This window comes from Cavia porcellus, unplaced genomic scaffold, assembly GCF_034190915.1.
Source record: "Cavia porcellus strain 051 isolate PalLab524CR breed Dunkin Hartley unplaced genomic scaffold, mCavPor4.1 scaffold_12, whole genome shotgun sequence".
Lineage (NCBI taxonomy): Eukaryota > Metazoa > Chordata > Mammalia > Rodentia > Caviidae > Cavia > Cavia porcellus.
In genome coordinates, this window is record NW_026947495.1 from 12,231,553 (window position 1) to 12,258,548 (window position 26,996).

At 37.8% G+C, this 26,996-nt stretch overlaps 1 protein-coding gene across 3 annotated transcripts in view; it reads right to left on the bottom strand.

Annotated features, from left to right (window-relative positions):
- The window catches only part of Cntnap5 (contactin associated protein family member 5), a 779,115-nt gene that overhangs the window by 408,182 nt on the left and 343,937 nt on the right, over positions 1-26,996 (bottom strand). For all 3 annotated transcript variants that reach the window (XM_063258867.1, XM_063258866.1, XM_063258868.1), the window contains 2 exons: positions 8,488-8,691; positions 2,781-2,965 (listed from right to left, as the gene is read on the bottom strand). In XM_063258867.1, the coding sequence (XP_063114937.1) occupies positions 2,781-2,965; positions 8,488-8,691 (389 nt within the window). The remainder of the gene's footprint in view (positions 1-2,780; positions 2,966-8,487; positions 8,692-26,996) is intronic.

Here is a 26,996-nt window from a genome sequence, read left to right on the forward strand (position 1 = left end):
CAGTGCACTAACACAAAGTTTAGGATCAGAAGAGATACCTTTGAGAGTTCATGATAGTGATTTAAAAAAGAGAGGCCAGCTCTTTCTTTTTCAAGTATTCATTTCCATTACACTCGTCTGTTGTCTATTCTACTAGTGACTGAAATTGTCTTCTAGCAGGGTTTGCTACCTTCTGTCCAGCAATGTCTTCCTGCAAGTCCAAACCACATACAGCCTTCGCAGGGAGGGCTGTAAGATAGTGGCTCTCAGACATTAGGAACACCAGGTACCCTGAAGATCATCTAAGCAAATAAATGCTGAGCCCACTCTCAGGCTTTGATTTAGTAGCTCTAGATGGGTCCTGGATATATTTACTTTTAACAAGTTTTCTAGGGTTGCTAATTGGCTGCCCTCTAAATCAAATATTTAAATTAGCCTAAAACACAAAAGTATCTATGTCACTATGCTACAAAACATTCTTCAGAGGTTCTTTAACCAGTCTCACATGGCTCTATAACTTTGTTCTTGATTAATTCTTGTGTTTTTCTCACTTTCGCCTGCTTCTGTGGTGATAAAGTTTAAAACAGGTATTGAAGGTGAGCATATACTTGAGAAAACATGTGTGTGTGTGTGTGTGTGTGTGTGTGTGTGTGTGTGCATGTATGTGCTTGTATTGAGTGTATGTTTGTAAAACCCTAAGACTCTTCTGGAATAAGCAATGCATAGCAAACAATTTGCAAATAATATTCTAGATGATAATCTTTATCATAAATTCCAGTTCATCCTTATAGGATACTTTTATTAATTTTTTATTAAACTTCTGAGTTAGCATACAATCTGTACCATATATTGCTTTCCTTTTTCTATAAGCCTTTAAAAATATAAAATTAAGTCTTAAGCCACAAAACTTGAACCATGCAAGTCTATATAATCTAGAATACAATTAAACAAATCGTAATTTATAGTATTTTTCAGTAACTTGAGTGCAAAAATTTCTCTTCTGGCAGATTTCAAACTATCTAAGCAGTGTCACTGAACACGGATTTGGGAAGCAATTTGCTGTTTCAGCTCAATATAGGGTATTTGTGCTGCACCTGTAGAAAGCTGCAATTTACTTCATTGCAAGTTTATTTAATTTTAACAGTTGTTATGTATATGAGGTAGCTCACAAAGCTCCTAACATTCAGCCAGCAGGAGCTGTGCTGACTCAGCGGCAGGCTTCTGGCCTATTGCACCCGAATGCAAACACAGGGCAATGTCTGGCTTTATATTCACTGTGCCCTCTTGCACCTCCCGAACTTTGCCTTCAGGATCAGTGTCTGCTGCCAGAAGCCTGCTGCCATGTCCTAGGCTGACCCTTGTGTCCTTCCTTGGGTTTCTCTCCACTGTTGTCCTCTCTGCAGCCCGGACTTGTTTTGCTATTAGACCATGAGCTTGTCCAACTCAAGGACTTGCCCTTTCTTCACCTCCAAGCCCAGAACAGAGTCTAGGGGGACAGAAGGGGACAACAGAAACTGCACTACTTGCAAAGCTGGGTAACTCTTGGTTGCCAATTAGCGTAGCTCTCTGCAACTTTCTTTGTATTGTGGAGCTGATGAATTTTACTGGACCTCATCTACAAAAGAGCAGGGAAGAAACAGCTTTCTGTGTGCATTAGTAAAAGCCTGCATCGCAATGAAGTTTAAAGACTGAGCTGATAGGGTAGATTCTAGATGCCTGGAGATAGTGTTTATGATATGTGTATCTTTCATTACCCTAGTTAATTGAAGTTGTTTTTAAAGAGAAAATGACTTTATATAAGCAACAGACTCAATAACATCACAGGCAAGAAGACACACACACACACACACACACACACACACACACACACACAGAAACAAGAGAGGTGAAGGACTAAATGTAGTGCTTACAGATAGCAAGAACTGTTGTAGGCAGCTGAGTTAGTTAGGAATACTATAGGCAGTAAGGCAGGGCTAGGTCCCTGATGGAGCCAGTGCAGAAGCCTAGATACCTTACAAATGGGGGAGAGACAGGCACCTCCTGCTGTGGGCCAAGACTCAAGAAAAAAGACCAAGCAAATGCATCCATATCCTAAGAATTGATATTTTAAATAGTTCTCTATCACCCTGAGGAAGTCAGGAGTCACTATCCCAACCCCCTTGGAAGAGTCACTGCTCTCTAAGAATGCCCCCTTTCTACTGACTCCCTTCCCCATTTGTTCCCAGTTTAATCATTTTTAACTGAAGTATTAATCTTATTGATTAATCTTATTGATTAATCTTATTGATTAACCACCTTATGCTCATCTGTCTTGTGAGTTCCCAGTTATCCCAACTTAAACCCATCTCATCCCATGATTTTATTCAATAAAAGTATCCAGAAAAGACAGAGTCCTGGGCAACCTTCCCGGGACCCCTTCTGTCTCTCTCAGACAGAAGCTTTCTTTCTCTCAATAAATATATCCTGCTCTTTAACCACCATTGTTCCTAAAATTCATTCTTCGACTTTAGAGAACAGGAACTCATACCAGACATAGGAGATCAGGAATTTCATTCATCTACATCAGAATTTTCTGGAGGACCACAAATACTGCCAGGGCATCTCCTCAACTCACTTGTCAGATGCTTTTGCTTGGCTCCTCCCTCTGTGGACTGCTTGGCATGGACAGTCTGGAGGTTAATTTTCAAGTCAAGTGAGATTCTACATTCCTTGGAACCTCAGTTTCTCAGTGGCAGGGTTTACAGAATTTTCTCAGCGCTTTTGAGCAAAGAAGCTGGGGATGTGTCGGGGAGTTGACTCACCTCATAATCAATGTCCAGGGCATCTGCCTCGCCCTTGGCCCTGAAATGCTGTGTGTGTTTGTCCACGGTAAAATTCACCTGCTTGCCCACACGCTCGATGAGGACAGAGTGCCAGTGTTGGTCATCCAGGAGGCTGCCCAGGATAGCTGAGGGCGGGCTACTGCTGAGCCGAGCTTTGCTGTCCTCTGTGAAGAAAGAGGAAGTGGGATGGCATCTGTGCCCGAGGGCAGTGTTAGCATTGAAGTGTTCTGCAAGATGAGCCAGTTTCCTGTATCCTAAATGTAAGAGCCCTTATCTCTCCAGACCTGCCCTGTGCTGGCCTTGCCAATGAATAACGGCTGTGTCCTCAGATTCCAAGACTGGATTTTAATTCAAACGCATTAGCTCCTAGCAAGAAATTAAATGCTTCCTGGACTTAAACAATTAAGTAATGACTTGATCCTAATGGCCTCACCAATCAGACTGCAAGGTTTTTCACTTTCAAGAAAACATACATATCTTTTGAGTTTGAGTATTTCTTGAACAAAGAAGGCAGATCATGAGATGTGCAGAGGAGGAAGAAGAAACTTGGATTAGGTCTGAAGAGGTAGTGGAGCTGCTGAGTTAGAGAATTACTCAGGGAAAGGCAAAGGTGAGGAGATACCATCCTTGTTACCATTGTTAGCTGCCTATTGCATGAAGGATCCTTAAACAGGGAGTTTACAGCCTCTACTCCAATACTTCAATGGAAATTCCTGCCTGTATTTTATAAGTAAAGAAATCTGAGGTTCAGTGTGGTTAATCACACACACAGACACACAGATCTCCTGTGATGACAGTTGGGCCTATGCACATACAGTGTGGGACATTCCCTTTAAGAGAGACACTCAGGTGGAAATGAGTTCTCAATTCACACATCTCTGACTTCCTTCTTGTTCTCCTCTTCCAGGATTATTCTTTGCCTACCTGTAGCAATACATGGAAAAGTTAACAGCTCCCTCCTCCTGCAGCATTTGCCTCACCCAAAGCAAATGAACTAAATACAAGTAATCATTACTTATAAATTAGTGTTCAGTTTGGGGTGTATTTTATGCATTCAGCTAAAAGTAGCTCTCCTCTTGCCTGCCATGTGTTTTCACAGCACAGCACGCAGACAGCCTGCTCAGCAATGTGACATTCAGGGGGTAGGAACTGCCACTTCCCTGGAGACTGCTTACTCCCACCTCAAGTATGGCCCCAAGTCACTTGCCCTTCACTTAAGAACACCAAATTGCTTCACACAAGCCGGCGGAGGCAGGTTTGGCACTTAGGATTGCAAGCTGAGAGCCTGTGCTTAAACATCTAACCCTATTTTGTTGTTTTGTTACTTGTTCTACAAGTAATTAACTAATACATATTTTTCTTTTCTTTACCTCTCCCTTTCTCCTTCTTTTCTGAGGTGTTGTAATCTAGGGAGATACAGCACTAAAAGGTATGCTATCTCCTCTGAGGACTTAGGGTGGGACTCTACAACAGATGTGTACCAAGTGTCTCTAGGAACCCAGCAGTGCACATGGAGAGCCATGGACACTCAGTAAGAGCACTCATTTACGGGAGCATTTGGGTAAAAATGTTATTCCTTGGAAGAGATCTATCTACGTTATAAAACAGGTTGCCAGCTGTTTTATAAAGATCCCTATGCCTTTTTTTACCTGACCTTCCGAAATGACCCTCCCAAATTTAATGTGTCAGATTATCAATATTGGTATTCACTTGTACTTATCAAGCTTCTCATATAAGGAAAACATTTTACATATGTTGTTTAAATTGTTCCTGAACACAGCTTTACAAAAATGTCAGTCTGCCAGAAGCCAGAAAATTTATCCAAGGACACAAAGAATTAGAATTGCCATTTGGCTCCACCTGACTGCAAAAGTAATACTCTTTCCACTGCTTCCTCTGGGAAAAATGATGTCCGCATTCTCTCTCATTTCTCATGTTGTGATGAAGTGCTCCCCACTGTACAAGCATGTAAACTATGCTGCTTAGTCAGAATGGAGAGTGTCAGAAAAGAATTTGATGAATTGAAAAGCAAAGAGTTGTGGCAAAGGAAAATGGTACAATGTAGGGACAGAAGGACATAGTGCAGAGCGAGAGCATAAATTTCACCTCCATAGGGTAACCAGTCCAGGAAGACTACGCTATACCCTTGTATGATTATATTCTAGATGCATGAAGGGTCTCATAGTCACTCCTGTGAGATATTAGAAGAAAACAGGAAGCAATGTGATTCTAGAGGACTTGATTTGCAAACTAGAATAATATTTGTGCATTATTAAGCAGTGAAATAAAAGTTCTTTGTTGTTAGGAGATTTCTTACTCTCAATGAATAAACATACTTTTCAGATTTATTTTGGAGTTGTTCAAGCTGGTCTTTAATTTGCATTCATTTTCTGTGACATTACTTCTTTATAAAATGTCAGTATATTTATGTTTTTGGTAGTAAGTACTTCTTATATTTTAATTAATGTCCAGAGCTAAATAATAAGTAGAAGTAAGTATTTTATTAGACTGTAATTTCCTTAAGAATAAGGACTAGCATCTGGGTGGGATGGCTGACACCTATGATCCCAGCTACCAGGGAGGCTGAGGAATGAGGAATGAGGATTGTGAGTTTAAGGACGGCCTGGACAACTTAGTGAAACCCTAGCTCAGCATGAAAGCATGAGAAGGGCTGTGGATACATGGAGGCATAAGTAAAGTCCTGAATTCCATTCCCAAAACCTCCAAACAAACTTGAAAATTTCAAGTTTTCAACAATCAGAACCAAGTTCCATGTCTGAAGTAATAGAGATATTCATCCTACAATCTTTGCCTGAATGACAGAATTTATGAAAAAGCATGCAACTTCCCCAACTGACACTGTGTTTGAAATGCTCTTTATGAACAAATCTTTATGAACAAATCTCCATATAACTCAAAGTTAATTGTGGATTCAGAGGTGCATCCTGATCTCCCCATTCTTAAAATTTAACACATGGAATATCCATTGTCTGGTATTTAATATATAATTGTGAAGGTTTACAACACATTAGTGATTAATACCTGGACACTGGGGAATGATAAATAGAGCACTTATGCCAGTTGTATATCTATGCAATGATATGATCTTAAGCAACTGATGGACATCAATGAATGGGTTTAGAGGTAATGTGGACTGCTGCATGATTTACATTATACGTACAGAGAACCCTCAAGGTATGGCCAGCCTGATACAAACAATTTGGGTTATGACCAGAATTTTACATTTAATTTAGGATCAAAGCCTTGAGTTACAACTCACAGGCCAGTCTTAATGCCAGAACATATGTAAGTGACCAGACGCGTGTGTTTGCAAACATGCTTTCAGTTCTTGCTGCAACATAATTGTAATGGTTACTGCTATCAAAATGTCTCCCAAAACCTGGGAAAGAAGTGAGGAAAAGAAGGGAAAGAAAACAAAGCAATCCCAACAAAAAGAACAGTGTTAAAGAAAGGAGAAACAAGCAACCTTAGACGAGATTTTAGTTCTGAAAAGGCTAAGACTTGGTGACACAGAAGCAGGCCAATAGTGGGCTATAGAGTCTCCTGAAGAAAGAAAGGACACCAGAGAGCCTGATTCCTGATTTTCCTATGGAAGGGGAATCTCCTTCTAAACAATAAGCACCTTCCATTGCATCTTCCCTTTCTGCAAGCCAAAGATAATCAACTTGAATGGTGAGTACAGTATGAAATTATTTTCTTGTATAATAGGCGTATTTTATAAATTTTGGGGAATACAATAGGAATGTTATGTTTCTGTAAAGCACACACATTATACAATCCATTTTTTGGTTAAGAAAAGGTTAGTTAAGGGGTTCTTTGGAAGGTTTGGAATGCATTATGGGTACTTCCATTATTTCCCAAGGGAAAATACTCTTGATTATAACCTAGTTGAGTTATAACCAGTCCTCACAAACAAACTGAGTTTGTAAGTCAAGGGTTTATTGTACTAATTTTTTACAGCATTTTTATATTTAAAAAGTTTGGGGCAGTAACTGAATGTGGGCTTTCAAAAATGGCAACTTGGAAAAAGTGATGTTCTCATAAATGTGGTAAACATTCTATGAATATGTTAGTTGGCTTCTTAAACTGCTTGAATTTCAAAGGAGGTAAGTGTGTGTTGTACTCTTCGGAGCATGTGAAAAACTATTGTAGATGTCTTTTTGACTTGATCATGCAGTCGATGACTTCGACCCCTGAACCATGGAGTTGGCTCTGAGGGTATCCTGCTCTGCAATGTGTTTATTCTGGTCTGGGGTCTCACTGTACTTCAGCCCTATGTATGTATTGGATACCCCCTAAACATTTTGACTCAGTTCAAAGACATTGAATCCTTGTAAGAATAAATGCCCTATAAGCGCTATGGATGCGTGTTGTTTAATTCCTGCATATCCCAGTCATGTGATTCTTCTACTCTTTGATTCTCCTCTTGCCCTTGGGGGTTCTGGATGTTGTAATTCTAAGAAAGCAGATTGTCCCAGGTGAGCTGAATAAGATGCACAAAAAGTGAAAGAGGAATCTCCCTAACTCTCTTACAGATTGAAAAAAGAATTCTCTTTCCCACCACTTCCTAGTTGAGGAAAATAATCAATATTCTATCCTAACAAAGTAGGCCAAGGAGAAGTACCTTGTGAAATCACACTGTAAAAACTGATCCTGCCCATGTCAGACTTGGTACACACAATTAGGTAACACGAACTGGAGAGTCTTTAAAGTGTCAGTTGAACAGCAGCATACTATCTTGTAAGTGGTTTGTATTTAATGCACTAGGTGACGATTTTATGAGTTACTCTTGGATATCTGTAGGTTCCTCCTGCCACCTTGCCCTTGCTCACAATGGAGGCCGAGAAGATTCTTAGAAATGCCAAAGAATAAAGCCCTGCAAGGTGTGGTTTGGAACTTTGCATGAATCTTCAATCAGATATATCCTCTGCTAATTGCTAAAATCTGTTTATTGTTGTCTTTCCAGTCCTCACACAAGCTGAGCTTGCAGACTGTCATTTGCTCTGTCTTTCCAACTTTGTCGTTTGGTAGTAAATACTAATAGGTAAATCTCTCCTCCTACAGGAGGCAATGATTGAATCAATCCTAGAGGGGAAGGCTGGAATCCTAACTGCACAAGGCGCAGAAGGGATATTTTATACTGAAGTAGCTGATATTCAATAAATGTACAGCTCATCCTGCCTTAGCCAGATCACTGAAAGTAAACAGGAGTTCTCTTCATGAACTATGAATGTCCAGGATCTTACAATTTTTTTCAAAAAAAACTGAAACAATAAAAATGTTTTTCCAGCAATTTTCCCTTGAATGAAACTTAACTTTCACAAATGTACCTAATGGTGTAAGTTGTGAGCAAGCTTTTACAATATGTGTGTGCCTATTTAGTGCAGTTAGAGTTTGAATTACTAAAAGACATGAACAGGTAAGTACAGAGATAGTCAAATAAATACCTAATAATTAGCTTGAAGTTCCTTTATACAGTAGCATTATAAACATTGCAAAATATCGTAGTTTTCTATCCCTGCACAGATGAAGGAAATATAGCATAATGTACACAGTGATTTGTATCTGACACACCAGAGGCACCAGTGTATATGATGTGACCTCCTGAAGAATGTAATAGTCTATTTCCCAACCCAGAAAAAGAATAGGCAGAGCCTGACCCTACCTAAGTTTAGGTACAATGTAAGCCTGCCCTTCTGGAGCTCCAAGGTGATGTGGTCGCCACGTTGACCTTCTCCATGGAACAAGACTCCATCCCCTTGCAAGCTCTTGAACTTCAGGGAGATCACATCTTTGAGAGTGCTCATCAGCTTCTGATTGAACCTGTACAGAAGGGAGCTTCGGCCATCAAAGTCAGCAACATCTGATTCTGGGTACAAAAAGGGAGGAAAACAGAAATCATAAGTCCTCATGATTTGTTGTTTCTGTTTCTTATTTTAGTGGTTGCTCAATTCACATGAATGTTCTTGAGATCAGAAAGGTTCCATCTCAACTGGAAACATATAGGCTAGACCTAAATTAATTAGGCTCTGAGGAATTACTCATTTATAGCAATCACTCCACACTGAGTCAAAATGAGCTGATCATTAGACTAGAAGCAGAAAACTCTCATTAGTGACATGTCAGACTTTGCTTGAGGGGACAAGGTGAGAATAACAAAAATATCTATGTCAGGCTTACCATGTCAGGTGGCTGGTTTATAATAACTTCTCATGATTTATCTTGCTTATTAATTTGTTTATGATGGTTGGAACCATCTGATCTTTCAAGGCAGGAAAGGTTTCATGGCAGGACAGTAAAAAAGAGATGTTGTTTGTTATGCCCACTTGGGTTGAATAGTTCAATCTTTGCAGAATCCTGTATTGAGAAGGATTCTGAGGCTCCTTACGGGTTAAGGATAAAAGAATACTAGTAAAGGAAAGTTTGGTATTTCGTTAGGGAGAACAGATACACTGCATGTTTGCCTTTCCTGTCTTGTTCTGTGCTGGCAATACATGTCTTTTCAGTATTGTCATACAAAAATATTTACTGTTAGTTTTGTCTTTCTTCTAACCAGAGATTTCTTTAGTTTATTAACAAAAATTGCACATATTTATGGGGTATCATGTGAAATTTTGATATATGAATACATTGTGTAATGGTTAAGTCAGAGTAAGCATATCCATATCTGAAAACAATTATCACTGTATTGAAATAAAAGCATTGACATTAACTTCTTCTAGTTTTTTTCTTAAAACAATTATCATTTGTTATTGTCATTCTTTCATGCAATAGGACAACAGAACTTATTTTTACAATCTCAATCTAACCTAGTATCCATAGACTTTCCTACCCGTGTCTCCTCTCTGCTTAGTGCAGCCCCTGGTAACCACTGTCTACTCTCAAATTCTACGTGATAATGCCTTTGTATAGAACATATGTGCCAGATCACGTGTCACTTGCCTTCCTGTGCCTTACGTATTCTTTTAACATAAGGCCTCCCAGTTCCATTATTATTAAAGCCAAAAAGAGAAGATCAAAGTATCATGATTTAAACAAAGCTATACCAGGAAAGCTAATAGGGACTTTATTTGCAAACTGTGATGGTAGGTTATTTTTGTATCCTTTTCCCAAGGACTTACCATGAAAGCTTTTGTAGCAACCTTTTCTTACTCTTACAATAAGAAAAATCCAAATCTATTTATGACTTGAAACAGATTGCTCATATCCCATCTCACATGGGTGAAGTGGAAGTTAAGGGTGTATGAAGGAGTTGAGAGTTTTCTTCTGTGAAATCTAATACTTAAGAAAACTTAATTGTTTCAATTAAGCAAAGGAAATTCTCAGTTCATTATATGAAATGATAAATTAAGTGCATTTTATGGTCAAAAGTTAAGAAATAATGTTTGTGAAGCTAGGTTTTTGAAATAGAAAAATAAAATTATACTTTTCTGTAATTAGTTTTAGAACACATTTGCATAATTCATTCCTAAGGCATAAAGTGATTCCAACCAAGAGTCATGGGTAACTCCAGACTGTGAAAAAAATTCTGTCCAGATGCAGAGAGATTTTCAGAGATTCCCACTCCTCTCAGAACCACCCTGCCCCATCAGTGAACTCTGCCTAGGCTCCCAGTTAGATTTCTACTCAAGCCAATTAGGCGCTCCAGGCATATGATGGATATAAATGAGCACGTGAGTTTAAACTCTGATAGCCATAGATTCTTAGCTCATTCACCTTGGATCTCCAAGACTTCATTTCTTTATCTAGAAATTGGAGACAATTATGTTCACTAGAAAAGGATGACAGAAGAAAGGAACATAGCAGAGTAAAATTCAGCTACATATCATAGCTTTTTGAGGAGCTGCAATCGCCACACTTGGAAAACAACTTAAAAGAAAAGTGAGACTTCGGGATTAAAGAAAAACTCAACAGGAAAACTTAGAAACCACAGAACATGGAGAGAAACTGAAGGCAACAAGAAAAGAACACTAGGGGGACCTGTCTTGGCAAATACTAGGTAAGCCCACAGAAAGTTGGCCACTTCAGGGAGAAGCAACAGACCAAGTGATTACTGTTAGCCCCAAAAGCCCATAGGTATTATAAATTGCAAAAATATTGCAGCATTTTACTCTAAAATCATTCATCCCACATGGAAATCTAATGGTGCAGAAGAAATCCATTGTAGAACCATCATTTTTAAAGGAGCCATTTTGGGAAAGGGTTATTGAGCATCTGAAATCACAGAATAACTGGATATCAAGGTCTGTGCAGTCAGCTGTCACAGTGATCTGTGAGGTAACCCAGCATGGGAGTTGCCCCCTTAATATTAGCATCACTATCAAGCTTCATTGATTTTCACTTATTTAGTTAACTGAGTGCTATGAGTGCTGAACCATTTTGTATTGTTAAACGGTGTATGGTTGTTACATTTAACAGGTATTTAGTATATGTCAATATTTCCTTTGTGTTTGTACTTACAGTTGCATCATAAGCTTTTGAAGTGTTAAAGGTGGCACAGTAACAGGATTTTGCTTCTTATTGTGTATCAATATATGGTTTATCTCTGATAGCAGCTGATTTCTTTGCTTTTGCCAGTGGTGGCACTCATATTGCTGTTGATATCAATTGGATTTGCTATATATCATTCTCTGCATTTGTGTCTTTGACATTATTGCAGTTTATTTTTTCCTCTATGGTGCTAGGGATCAAGTCCCCAGAAGAAAGTTGGACATTAAGGTAAGCCACAAATATTACAGTGAGTAGGTTCAATAGGGGTTCAAACACCAAAATATTGCCAAACACAAAACATATCACAGGGCCAGGGATGGTGCACGCTCAGCACTTGGGAGGCGGAGGCAGAAGGACTACTGTGAGCTAAAGTCCAGCCAAGGCTACAGGTTGAATTCAAGGATAGGCTGCACTACAAACCAAGACCCTGTCTCAGACAACAACAAAAATCATGGAAAAACAGTTTCTAACTGAAGAGAAATAGTATTTACATCCTAACTAATCTTCAACTTCTACAAAAACAGCATAAATATGAGAAAGGAAGACAACAAGGTACTTCTCCAAAGCCTTAGCTCCCCAAAAGCTGATCTCACAGACTAAAGTATAGAAAGTTACAAGAATGCAAAAACAAAACCACCAAAATACGTTAAGAGATCAAAGAATAAACACATTAGGTAATTCATAAAATGTTTAGTGAATTTAAGCTAATTTTATTAAATGGAAAAGGGACTTTATTAATAAAATGGTCAACAGATTTAAATAAGATTGAGCTAAACAATATAATAAAAGGTATCAGTGACCAGCTCCTAAACAATTAAACACTGTGAAAAGGAAGCAAGCAGGAATACAAAATATGAAACATCCAACAGAAAGGATGGGTAGCAGATTTGTAAATATGAGAGAAGAGTATCAAACTGAAGATAAGTTGGACATAGGATATTATGAACTCAGTAATATAAACAGGACAGGACAATATGCAAGATAAATCCATCAGTTGTTGGATGACTCAAAAATATCAAAATGGTAAGAAAAAAAGGAAAAAGCAGATTACTCAACAGGTATAAGAAAGGTGTTCATTCAATTGATACCCATAAGGTTTCCAAATCTAGTGAAGGAGTTAAGTATTTAAGATCTATTATTTGTATGTACCAACTCCTCATGATAATTGTAATTACTATGAATTGCAAGTGTGTGCTGATTTAAAAAAAAAAAAGAATTCAATATCACAGTGCAAGAGGCACATGAACCCTCCAGTAGCACAACCCGAAAAGAACTTCTACGTAATACATCATATTCACCATCCCAGAAATTTGACTGAAAGACAAAATATTAAGTGCTGTTTTTTTAAAAAAAGCATGTTACTTAGAAAAGCAAACATTTCAGTATTATAACAAATTTCTCAGCACAAATCTTCAATGCCAGGAGGAATTATAGTGAATTTTTTCAACTTTCTAAATGAAAATAAATTTCAACTTCAACTTTTATATTCTGCAAAATTATCCTTTAAAATTGACAGAGAAGTAAAGACTTCTGTGGACAATGCAGCCCTAAAGAAAGGTATAACCACTAATCTGGCATTGGAGCAAGCAATCAGTGGGATGCTCCACAGAGACAGGGAGGCCACCAACGTCAAAGAGAGCAAGTAGAAGCATAGGTCTAATTGGGAGACACATTAAGTAAATATATATGATTATTTTAATTCTTCCTGGAAGTTACTAGAAGGAGAATAGCTGGATCAAATGGGACCTCTAATTCTAGGTTTTATTTTTTTTTTTTTTTTTTGAGGAATGTCCACAATGATTTCCATAATCATTGCACCAGGCTACACGACCACCAGCAGTGGAAAGGGATTCCTTTTTCCTCACAGACCCTTCACCATTTGTTATTAGTTGATTCACTGATGATAGTCATTCTTTCTGGAGTAAGATGAAATCTCAGCATTGTTTGAATTTTCATCTCTCTAATAACCAGTGCTATTGAATATTTCTCTGTATGTGTGTGCAAATATATATATATATATATATATATATATATATATATATATTTGCCACTTATATTTCTTTATCTGACATGTGTGTACACAGAAGGGTCTTTTTGGCTTGAGTCTTTATGGTAAGACTGGCTTTTTTCATTTCTAGATATAAATTCTAGATATAAGTCCTTTGTCTGAAGGACAGCTGTGGGTTGTCTGTGGGTTGTCTTTTTACTCTGTTGGAGATTTCTTTGATTGTGCAAAACTTTTTAATAGGATGATATTCCAGTTATTGATACTTTGTGTCATTTCCTATGTGATCAGGCTTTTGTTCACGAAGTTTTTGCCCACATCTATGTCTTCAAGCATTGAATCTATTCTCTTTTCCAGGAGATTTAATGTTTCTGTTTAAATATTTAGATTTTTGATCCATTTCAATTTTAGTTTAGTGCATGCTGGTAGACATGGGTCTAGTGTTAGCCTTTAGTATGTTCATAGCAGCACAATTAATAGCTGAATCTTGGAAACCACCCAAATGCCCACCAACCAAGGAATGAATAAAGAAGATGTGATTTTTTTGTACAGTAAGTACTTCTCTGCCATAAAGAAGGATAAATTTGGGACATAGTAAATGGACTTAACTTGTGACCATACTCTTACATGAAGTAAATTGAATTCACATGTGCAAACATCACAATGTATCCCTGGTTAGAGAAACTACAGAGCAAACAAGGACGAAAATATACAATATATATTGTGAAATGAGATTAAATTGTTTAAAAAGGAATGAGGAACTAAGTCATGGAAAGGGGAAAGGAAGGAAAAGAAAACGAAGAAAAATTAACAAGAATAAAATGAAAACAAAGCTTTGTAAATGGATTAAGGAGAGGAGTTGAAGGGAGGAGAGGGCCTGGGAAATAAAGCATGAATCAAGATATATCATGTACAGGTACAAATTTGCTGTGATGCATATGATCATTATGCACATCTAAAATGTACCAATACATTTAGTTTTAAAAGAGGGATCAACAGTAGAAAAATAATGCACTGACAGGACTAAGTAAACACATTACAATAACAAATCCAATATCAATGATCTTAACTCCTCAATTAAAAGACTGGACTTGAGGATTGGATAACAAAATAAAATGCAATTAGATATTGCCTACAAGAGATACAGCTCATCTAAAAAACAGCTAATGGACTGCAAGTAAACTTGGAAAAGAATACTCCATGCAACTAGTGCTTGAAAGCAACATGGAGAAGCAATCTCATTTTCATAAAAAGCAGACTTCACACTAAAACTAATCAGAAAATACAAAGATGGTGACTACATAGTGGTAAGACAATTCAATGAGAGGAGGTAATAATTGCAAGTACCTAAGCAACAAACAATAAAATAAAAACTATTAGATATAAGAAGACAGACACAAATACAACTTTAGAGGGGGGGGACTTCAACACTCTACTGCCACAATTAGATCAAGTAGATAATTAACAAAGAATCAGCAGAGTTGAAATACATCTTTGAACAAAAATACACTTATTAGATATCTACAGAATGCTTCATTCAACAACAGAATACACATTTTTTTCCCAGAATACACATTTCTTTTTCTCCATGCAGTTCCATGCAGCACATGGAACTTTTCCCAAAATAGACCATATCTTAAGTCATAACACATACTTAAATAAACACAAAAGAACAGACCTAATCCCCTGCATACTGTCTGATCATAGTGGAATGATACAAGAACTTAATAGCAACACAAATAACAGAAATTACACAGACATATAGAAATTAACAATACATTACTGAATAACCAATGGATTATAGTCAAATCAGGAAAGAAGTAAACAACATGCCCTAGAATCAAATGAAAATAGATGCAGAAATGCTGAAACCTATGGGACATCACTTAGAAGGAAATTTACAGTTGTGAATGTCCACATTAAAATAATTGAGCAATCCTAAATAAATAATTTAAGGATATATTACAACATCCTAGACAAACAAGAGCGGCCCCAATTTGAAACAATTAGAAGAAAACAAATTCTAAATGTCACAGCAAAAATTAATAAAACTCCAAAAAATTGAAAGATGAGTGAATCAAAGTTTGTTCTTTAAAAGGATAAACAATATTAACCAAAAGCTGTGAAATATACCCCAAAAGGAAAGAGAAATCCAATCAATGCAATTAAAATGAAATAGGCAAAAATCACTAAAAATATCACCAAAATCTGAAAGATTATGTTATGGCTTATGTCTAGACATTCCCCCAAAGCTGTAAGCATAAATTGGTGGGGCTTTCTGGAGGTAAATGGATCTAGGGTGTATGAATATGGATCGTGGGTATGGGATAACTAAAATAGCCTACTCATTGATTCAGCATAGTTCTAGATGTAGCTAATTGGTTTTGCTAAATGGGAAGGCCTACCATGGCTGTGGGTGGTATCAATAAGTAGGTTTGTAGTGTGAACAGAATAAAATGAAAAGAGAGGCCAGCTGCTGCCTCCTACTGACACAACATGGACTGTTGTGCTGCATTAATGACCCTCTGCCTTGCTGTGTTGCCTTGCTAACAGCCAAATATGGACTGAAACCTCTACAAACTGAGCTAAAATAAACCTTTTCTCTTTTAACTTGTGGATGTCTGGTATTTTGTCTCAGCAATGAGAAAGTAACTAAGACACAGTATAAGAAACACTTGAAAAACTTATATTGTAATAAATTGGAGAATTTAGTAGACATTTCTAGACACACATATATTACCAAAATTGAACCAACAGGATATAAAAACTCTGACATGACAATAACAGGCAACAAAGTAGAGCCACTAATAAAAACCTTACCAACAGGAGAATGCCCAGAAATTGACATATGCACTGTCAAATTCTGTAAAAACGTCAGAAAGGATCTAATGCCAGTAAATGACATTGAAAGGAAATGAGTACTCCTAAAGTTGTTTATTGAAGCTAGCATTACATTGATAACAAGCCCAGCCAATGAATTGAAAGGTAAAGAAAATTAAAGAGTGATGTACTTAATGAGAAGAGATGAAAAATCCTCAACAAAATCCGAAAAAGAGAATGCATCAGATTATTTAAGAGATTCCATCATGATTAAATTGGCTTCATACAAATAATTCAAGGATGGTTTAACAGACAGTGCTACCTCAGTTCACCTTTTCTGTGTGGACAGTTTAGTTCACAAACAAAAGTTACTGTTAAATTTTTTTGTTGTTGTTCACAAACCCTGCATCAGGACAAACACCGCAGCAGATATTTTCCTGCACAAACACAAATGTGGCGATCTTTTCTAAAATCATGAAGAAATTAAGTTTATTAACTGAGGTATCACTGTATACAAATCAATGAATGCAATAAGCAGAAGGACAAAAATCACATGATCATTTCAACAGGCACAGGAAAAAACCCTTTGACAAAATCCAACATCAATTCATGATAAAACTACTGAAGAAAACATGCATAAAATAAACTTCAATCTGACAAAAGTCATTTATGAAAACACCACTGCTAACATCATACTAAATGTAGAAAACCTGAAAGCATTTTCTCTAAACTCAGGAACAATACATGGATTTCAACTTTCACAACTGCTTTAGAATCCAAAAATTTAATCAGAAAAATTAAATGAGAGAAAAATAAAATAAATACATGCAGAAAAGATTTCAAACTAATCTTATTCACAAATGACATAATTCCTTACATAGAAATCACAAAATCCTTCACCAAAGCATCCTAGAACTAATAAATCCAGCAAAATATCAGGCTACAAAATTCACATACAAAAATTAATATTATTGTTGTACAACAACAATGAATCCAACAAGAAAGAAATTAGGTATACAATCCCTCTCACAATAACTTTGAAAAAAAATTAAATAATTAGGAATCAACCTAGCCTAAAAGTGAAAGACCTCTATAATGAAAACTGTAGTACTGTGTAAAAGAAGATCAAAGAGGGCATCAGAAAATGAAAAGACATTTCCTGCTCTTAGACAGACAGAGCCAATAATCTCAAAATGATCATGTTACCAAAACTGACATATAAACTGAATACAATTTAAATCAAATACCAACAATATTTTTCACAAAACTAGGGAAAAAACAATCCTACACTTCATATGGAACCTGAAGAGACCAAGAATAGCCAAAGCAATATGGCCAATAAGAGCAAACCAACAGGCTTCACAATCCCAGATTTCAAAAGCTACATTTTGCAAAGCTATATTGCTAAAAACAGCGTGATACTGTCATGAAAACAGACATATGGATCAATGGACAGCAACAGAGGATGCTGAGAAATACTAGCACACACTCAACCATGTGATCATTGAAAAGGGAGACAAAAACACATACAGGAAAATAGTCTCTTACTTGAATGAAATTGGGAAAACTGGTTCTCCACATGCAGAAGAATGAAGATAGACCTATATGTCTCACCCTGAATTAAAATAACATCAGATGGGTAAGAACTTATACATTAAAACAAAAACAAATAAACAAACAAAAATCTGTCAGAAAACCGAATAGTTAAAACTCTTGAAGAAATAGATGTAGACAAGGTGTTTCTCAACTGAACTTCAGTTGCACAAGATATAACACCAACAACCAGCAAATTAATTATATCAAATTAAAAATCTGCACAGCAAAGAAGCAGCTAACAGTGAAGAGACAACCTACAGAATGGCAATAAAGTTCTACAATTACTCTGATAGCAAAATATGTAAAGAACTAAAACAACTAGACTTCTAAGAATAAAAGACTGAATAAAAATGAGCAATTAAAATGAAAGAAACTTCTCAGGAAAAATAAATACAGAGGCTCAATTAGTACATTTTTTAAAATGTCCATGCTGTTTGGCTATTGGTGAAATGAAAATGAAAACAAGTTATGACTTGTGCCTAGATGTCCCCCCAGTGGCTGAATCTAGACTGTATGATACCTGTATTAAGGGTGTGTGATTACTGAATTAGCCCACTGATTGGTTTGGCAACCAGCCCTAAATCTAGGGATCTAGATAGGATATAAAAGGCACAGAAAGAAGCAGCTATTTTGTGGCTTCTGCCTTCTGCCTGCCATGAACTGTTACTCCTCTGCCAAGCCACCCTACCTTGGAGCCAGTCAACTATGAACTCAAACCACTACACAGTATAAGTTATATAAACCTTTTTCTCTTTTAACTTGTGCATGTGAGGCATATTGTCATAGCAATGAGAAAGTAACTAAGACAGATGGATAAAGAAAATGTGGTACATATTCACAATGGAGTACTACTCTGCCATTAAGAATCATAATTTGACTCGTGTAGAAAAATTAATATCTCTTGAGACTATAATGCTAAGTAAAATAAATCAGGAACAAATGGTTATATATTACTTGGCTTTTCCTCTATGAGAAACTCCAAGTATATGAAAATAAAGAGCAAAATAAAACATAGATTACAGGAGAAAAGGAGTATACTTTCTCCAAGTGTGAAGGGTGTTTTGGGATAGACAGTGATGGGAGAAAGATAAGTATTTTGTGAAGCAGAAAGGAATAACTTGTCCCAATCCCCCATAATGAATATATTTATTATGTTTTGAAAACATCTATTAATGAAATGTATGTGGATATTGAAAGAACGGAATGTGGGAATGCACATAAAATATTAACCATACCAAATGATGCTATCATCCTGGGCATATTACTTGCTTTAAATAAAAAATAGGAAGCAGGCATGCTAGTCAAGTTAAGCAGAACACACTGAGCTCCCAAGCAGTCTATTCTGTGGCTGTCATGTCACCTTTTCACTTAAATGGAATTACTTACCCATTTGATTCAATGGTTTACTTCCAAGATATGTCAAGTTGGTGCTCAGTTTCCTAGGCTACCATATTTTGGTTTCTCTCACACTGAAATTCTCCATGCATGCACAGCATGCACAGCGTGTATTTATTCTCTTTTCAATCATTTGTGTTCTGCTGTTTGGTTATCAGAATCTGCAACAGCAATCGAATGATTAGCCTGTTGCCCACCAGTGAGTAGAATAACCACATGGAGCCCTTCACAGTTTCAAAAGCATGTGCAATGAGCCATGCGCATAAGCCGAGACTCATCAGGCTGGAAGGGGTCAGATTCAGAGATAGTTCTCTATAATAAATGAGCAGGATACTCATCTTTGGTGATATGTATGGGAAGAGAAGGACTCAGTATCTCTGAATAGAAGCCCAAGGATGAGAATGTACACAGGACTACAGGACTTTAAGGTACCTAGAGCAGGTGATGGGCAGAAACAATTCTTCTTACCAAAATTGTTATTTCCTACAAGCTCAGATATACAGGAGAAGTGATGTCAAACTCCATACGTACCATGGAAGCCTCTGTTCCACTCCATAACACAGAATCAGAAACTGGATGATTGGGGGCTGCAGTGTGCTACTGGTAAACAACAAGGATGAAATTCACCTTAGGTTCCCTGGGATTAATAGTAAACGATGGTGAGAAGAGGCCTACATAGCAGAGGTACTCTTTTCTGGACCATGTGCCAGAATGCAGCATGTGTACATGACAGATTTGGGCCCTGCTTTTTCTGTTTTTAAAAAGGTACATAATAATGCATTTAAACATCCAACTGATTTTACATAAGGGTGCAAAAATAAAACTTGGTAAAATCTCCTATATACCACTGTGTAAGATATGTGTTTATATTGATGTATGTACTGTATATATTTTTATTTGTATAAATTTTCTGCTGTTTCCATTCTGCTGCCTCATTTTAAGATCTCACAGTGTGCTGTCAGGGGCTGCCAGAATTTCTCATGGAGTTCTGAGCTCTCCCAGCAAGTCCTGGGTTCCAGTACCTTCCTTTCTCCAGTATCTTGAGGGTCTTCCTTCCATCCCTGTCCACCCAGCTGTTGTGATCTATACCTCAGGTCCTAAGATTTCTGGCCAGTCTAGTAACAACTGACTAGATATGGGCTGAGGCCCTGGATTGCCTCTAAGGACACACACCTACATATTGTCCTCCAAAACTCAAAAAAATGAAAGGAAAGAGAGGACAGGAAAATATTATTGGAATTACATAGGTCAATGATTTATTCTGCTTTTTCTGTTTACTGGCACAAATCCCTTGATTTTCATGAAAATTGATTCTACCTGTTTTACAGCAAGGTTCATAGAAATCTACCCTAAAAAGGCACTGTGAAAGTTGTATAAACTCACTACTGGATATTCAAAGGCAATCAGCAGCATAGCATCCCAGTATTCCACTATTAACCTAAAAGAATATGGTGGGAATGATTTCAAGCATGTATAAAGATAGAATATGGAATATGGTATGATGATATTCTTTTGGGGTTTGTAGTCCAGTAGCCTCCCCTTCACACTGAGTGGGCATCATGCTCACCACTCTTTGCCTTCCATATCTTTCAAATGACATCAAAATTGTACTCTTGAATTCAATTTTTGCCACATCTACTTGACACATCTTCATAAAATATATCATGCCCTGGCTTTGATAAAGAGCTTCAGCAAACTTCGTGTGCACTAGGAATTGAATTCAGTCTCAGCACCCTCAGGACCTTGTTCTCTCTACCTCTCCACCTCAGCCTTTCTACCTCTCCCCCACCCACACTCTATAACAGGTACACACTGACTGCAAGTGTGAATGTGGTCAGGGTAATGGGGATGGAGGCCACATGGTAAACCTTGTAATTCTGTAAGCATTTTGTGCATGTACTCATTTTATCCTATCAATTAATCCTTGAGGAAAATATTACTATTCCCATTTTAGAAATGTTGAAATAGTGGCACAAAGAGATGAAGAAAGAGAGCTAGATATATACTGTTTGTTGCACTGGATTTGAGCTGAGCCCTGGACTCAGAATCTGACAATGTCTCAGGCCACTCTGTAATGAGGTATGACCCACTGTGGCACTTAGGTGCCAGTGTGATGCTTCCCCAGCTCTCTGCAGGCTTTCTGCTGCACCACACGCTGCACCATTAAGGCACTGGCTGCCCGTCCACATGCAGGTATAATTCTCTTTGGGTCAGAGCTCAATCCTTTGAGGCACGACTTCTGAACCCCTTACAGAGTTCATGGTGTTGGAGTGAGACACTTTTGAGATCACAGACTTCATCTATGGGGCACCTCCAGCATTTATTAGAGGAATATTTTGCTCATTCATGAGAACTCAGCCAAACACCCTGGACATATGAAATATTAATTAAGTCACAGATGAAGTGCACCAGTCATTTCACAGATGGAGAAGCAGAAGCTAGTGATAAGTTTTCAAGAAATATTAAAGTTCTCCTCATCTGAATACTTAATACTTCTCCCACATAGTGGGAAAATTAGTATTTCCAATCTCACTTGGATAACGCAGATTTAAGTTTAGAATAATAAATATTTTTGATGTTTACTATTAGCAACAAAAATCACATGCTGATTTTTTGTCATTAAATATTATTGTGATCCCTTTGCCTTGCTCATATCATTTAGATTTAATTTGTAAGTATCGTCTGGTCATGGACATCAAAATTCTCCATTTGTATTATATAAGAATCATGTTACATTATCTTTAAAAGTATAAGAAAAAGAAAGTGAACTGGAAGACAAATAAGGCCAGGAGGAATTCCTATAGGCAGAGGGAGAAGTATGCTTTCAGAAGGTTGCATGAAGGCCCCAAGAAAATAGCTAACAGGACTAAACATATCTTCTCTCGCTTCTCTAAGTCAAGTGGATAGTTCTTCCACTGGATTAAATGAGCCACTACCCATGTGGTAAAATAACTAATTAGCACATATTTCTTTATTTGCTGTATCTAACACTCCTACCAGGTTCAGGATTTTCCACCTTTGCAATACAGGGAATCCAAAGCTCAGGATTATGCAAAATGTGATGGGGGACACCCTCAAGATTACAGGAGTTATACAGAACTGTGCACAGCAAGGGCCAGACATTCACTGGAGGGGGGTGAGTGTGTACGGTGAGTGTATAAGGGTGAATGTGTACAGCTAGTTTTGGTTTTTAGAAAGAGTCCTTCAGTTTTTAGGAAATGCAGATGATTCTGATTGCATAGGAAGCCCTCATTTTATTGCTGACTACCTACCCCACTCTTTCTCAGTGGAAATATCCAGACTGCCATTCCTTTTTAGGAGAATAAAACACTAATGTTCACCTTAGGGATTGTTTCTGCTAAAAGTGTAGAAGTAGTGTAGACATAAATGTCCCCTGCCCCAAAGTTTCATGTGTGTGGAAGCTGGCTGGATCTTGTGGGGAGCTGCCCTCATCAGTGGCTTCATCCATGGATGAAACTAGTAACTGAATGAGCTGCTAGGAGGTGGAGTCTGGTTGGAGGTGGATCATGGGGGTATGATCTGGAAAAGTATATTCTTGTCCCTTCTCCTCCTTTCTCTCGGCTTCCTGGCCCCCATGGGTTGGGCACCTCTACTTCCACCATGCCCTTCTGCCTTCCTGCTTTTATCTTGTAGCCAGGCAGCCATGCACCAGAAACTGTGAACCAAAATATCTTTCTCTCCCTTAAAGTTGTGGGTTTTGGGTATTTTGTTTCAATGACAGAACAGTAGATAAGACAATCACTCCTCAGAGTTCATTAATTCATCTAGCCAGTGACCCAAAAGAGAGTTGTTAAATATACTTCCCAGAATGCACCATCTCTCTCTCCTTCTGAAAATGATTTTTAAGATCTCATTATTATAAATTCAATTCAATTCAATTTGGGGTTTGCTGTGATGATGATGCACTGGCAGATTTCTTTAGAATATGAAGGATAGATCAAAGGTGGATCCAACAGTCCCCAGTATGATGGGAGGTCTTGCAAATCAATAGCCTCTCCTTGCAGGCCAGACAAATCTAGCTGCCCCCATCCCAGTGGAACTGAGAAACACAGCACTGTCCAACTTCCCACTGGGCCCTTAATTGCTGACCCAGCTGTCACAGCTTGTTTTCTGAGAAAGACAGAGTTCTGGAGGCATATTCTGGCATATTTGATGGATGCTGGTATCTTGTCAACAAACCAGCTAAAAAAAGGACTGTGCCGAATAATGGATTCCTAGTTTGAATTCCCAAGTGAGCTTCGAAGTGCTCCTCTGTGGGGATGTGAAGAGGAATCTGTTTCTCATGACCTGAAAAACTGAAGCTCTAAGTTGACAGAAGAAAGTATTGATTCACCCTGAGACAATTAAACCCACTTGAACTCCGGCTGTTCACAGTAAACAGAATTTTCAATATAATTGCATTTTGAAGATTTTCTCTTGATACATTCTATAAGAAAAAAATGATTACTATTCAGGATGCATAGTTACACAGAAGGTCTGAGGGCATTGGCTGGTAATCCACAAACCACAGAGGTTTCCACAGTCAGCTGAAACTTGCAGATTCCCAATAAATGCTGTGACTTTTCCAAGCCTTATGAGAAACTCAGATAAACTATGAACAATCTTCCAAAGTGAACTGTGACCACACCTAAGAGTAACAGCCCTCATAAGATGTCTGACATCCCTGTGTGCGATAGCTGCAGAGTAAAACATGAGTCTCAACATGACAACATAAGAAATAAGCGAAGCATGTGAAATTGCAAAACTCTGCAATTCAGTGCTAAGTCCAGCAGATACACATTTTTTAGCACTGTGCTGAAAACTAATATGTAGTTTGGGGAGAACCTTATAGGTACATAGATATCAGTGTGCACAGTTAAAATTTTCTCTTTAATTACACTTTGCACTAGTTACAAAATTATACCAAAATCATGTTTTCATTTTGGGGAACTCTTGGATTAAAGAGCCTTCCTTCATTTACATCTGAATCTACGGACAGATCCTGAACATAATAACCACAGAGTAAGATTTGTTCAGTGAACCAGAAGATGTGTGGTTACTCCAAGTAAAAGTCAGCGTGGAAAGTGGCAAGAAGTGGTCACGCTTCTGAGGATGTGAGCAGGTTAGCAGTGTCTCATAAAGGAAGCAATATTTCATAAAATTATTCTCAAATTATCAGAAAGAGAGGAAGGTGAGATGCAAAGACAGAGTAACAGCTTGCCCTGGTAAAAACATCATAAAAGCATTATGGGATGATTCCTTACTTCACACCATCATCAGAGATCCTCAGATACAAAACCCGGCTGTGGGGAAGGGCATTTGTTTGAAGAAAGATATTTTAGCAGGAGTTTAAAAGTAGGAGAAGACTTGCCCTGATTTTTGTTGGATTCTTTGTCTTGCTTTGTTTGGATTAGTAGTGTTTTGGCTTCTTTTGAACTGGGAATTGAATCTCTATCACTCTATCACTGAGCTACATACACAGCCCTTTTTATTTTTTGGTTTGAGATAAGGTTTCACTGAGTGGCACAGACAAGATTCAAATTCACAATCCTCTTGCTTCAGTGTCTATCAGTGCTGAGATTATAGGAACATTTCATTACCTTTGTTTGCTGTTTTTCCTTATATATGAGTTACTATGATTTTCTATACAATTATTTTCTCTGGTTTCATGTTTGGGTGTAATACAGTACACTTTGTGATTATACTTGAACACACTTTAAGGACTCTAGTAGAAGACGCCCCTGGGGACTGACAACAGTTCACTCCAGTGACTACTTCAGTGCCCTGTTGGAAGCACGTCCTTGACACTGTGGAGAAGCACTACTACATCAAGTGGTAGATCTAGCTCTTAGGCCACTTTCCCTTTTAAGGTGTCATCTAAAATCACCACCATTAACAACCAGGCCACAGGAATCAGAGTTATATGGTCAAATCACACCCTGGGCAGGGCGGCATTAACTCATCAAGAAAAATTATTAGCTGGGCATTTGCCTTTCCTTTACTAGCCTTACCATGAAGTTGGCCCTCTCAACATTCACATTTGTGACCTTTATTTTATTTGTGGCTCCTGAAAATCTGTGAGTTCCTAAAGGGCAGGAATTATTTTATTCATTTCTCTCTCCTCAAAACCTAGTAGCAGAAGGAGAGTACCAAGTTACCTTTATTGAAGACTGAAGGATCTTTGAGATCATCAATCTAGAAGAAATCTTATGAAGAAGTTACTGGTATCACATTTTTTAAATTTGCCATGTTTATATAACATTAGATATGCACAGAAGAGATTTTTCAGTCATTCATCTGGAAACTAAGCATATGAAGGGTATCAGACCATGTTACTGACTGACTAATTTTAAGGCATCTCTGGGCTTCTGTGTTTTCATCTCAAGAGTGAAAGCACACAGGGAATTAACTTGGAAGTTTTTTCAACTCTAAAATGCTGTAACTCCCAAAGTGGATTCAAACTTCTCATGTGACGCCCACATCTCCAGGTCTTCCTGCTGCCATCCTGTCCCTCTGTACCTCTAAAGCTGCCACAACTCTCACCTGGACCTTGTGAAATTCCCTGTTATAGCACCACATGAGCCTTATTACTCTGGAGATGAAATTTACAACGTGGTGGCTTCACATGTGACCCCTGATGTGATCAATGACCTTACATGATGAAAAGTGAAATGGCAACAGAAGCAAAGATGACAAGGAAATTTACTTGACAAAAGAGAATATGACTTTGGCTCTGAGGGTGCTAAGTTCTGGATGATACCACTTGGCACTGATTAACCAAATAGGAGCAAGATCTTGTGTGAAAAGAAAGCAATCTGAGGGTTACATGACGGCTATAATTCTTAATGAGACAGAGAAGCATAGCTGATCATTATATTCATCGGAATTTATAATGCTTTTTCAAATTAATTAGCTTCCCATAAACACAGACATTCAAAGAGAAGTCCCAGAGAAACTCACTATAGCCTGAAGTCTCCAGATGGCCTAGTGAAGGAGTCAAGCCCTTCAGAACCAGGCATGTGAAAAAGCTGACCTCAGAAACTTGGCCTCAATGTCTAAAGAAGTAAAAACTTTGGACGTCTTACCCTATGCCAAATGCTATCTCAAGGCATCACATGCATAGAGCAAGCATTACTATCATCTTATTTTAGCAAAAGAAACCTGAGTTTCCCAGAGAAGCCAAGAATGCTAAGATCCTACAGAAATGTAGGTGATAAGTCAAGTAGCCCTTGTGTTTAAAATGCAATTAATATGGCACTATGCTGCCTTTAAAAATTTTCAAATGTCACTGAAAATTCTTTAAATTATCAATCATATACATGAAAATCACAGGCTAATAATGAACTGACTGTAACCCCTACAGAAAAAGAAAATTTTGACACAATAATTTCAAATGCTGGCTCTCCATCACAATTGCAAACCACAAGAATATATATTAGGGCCCAACCAAGAAATGTGGTTGGAGCAAATGAGTTTTTGTTTTTGTTTTTGTTTTTTTTTTGTTTGTTTGTTTGTTTTTTTTTTGCAGACTTAAGTGTGAGAATGCAAGAAAGGACTAGAGGAGTGGAGGTGTGTGAGTGCAGGAGCTGGCCGCAGGCAGTCACTGAACTTTATCCCAGGAGCAGCTTAGCTGCATATGCTAAGACCTACAGATTGCTGGATTTAATTTCATGAATAAAAATAATAATCTGATTATCAGAATCTAGATTATAGCATTTTGTCTTCAACAAACTTTTCCCATGCCACGTGACTAAAGTGTTCAATGATATAGGGCATAGAGGCAGGGGCAAGACCACAGGAATGATAGAGAATTGGGATAAAGAATTTCTTTGAGACTTTGTCTCAAAGAAGGCTGACTAGTTACATCA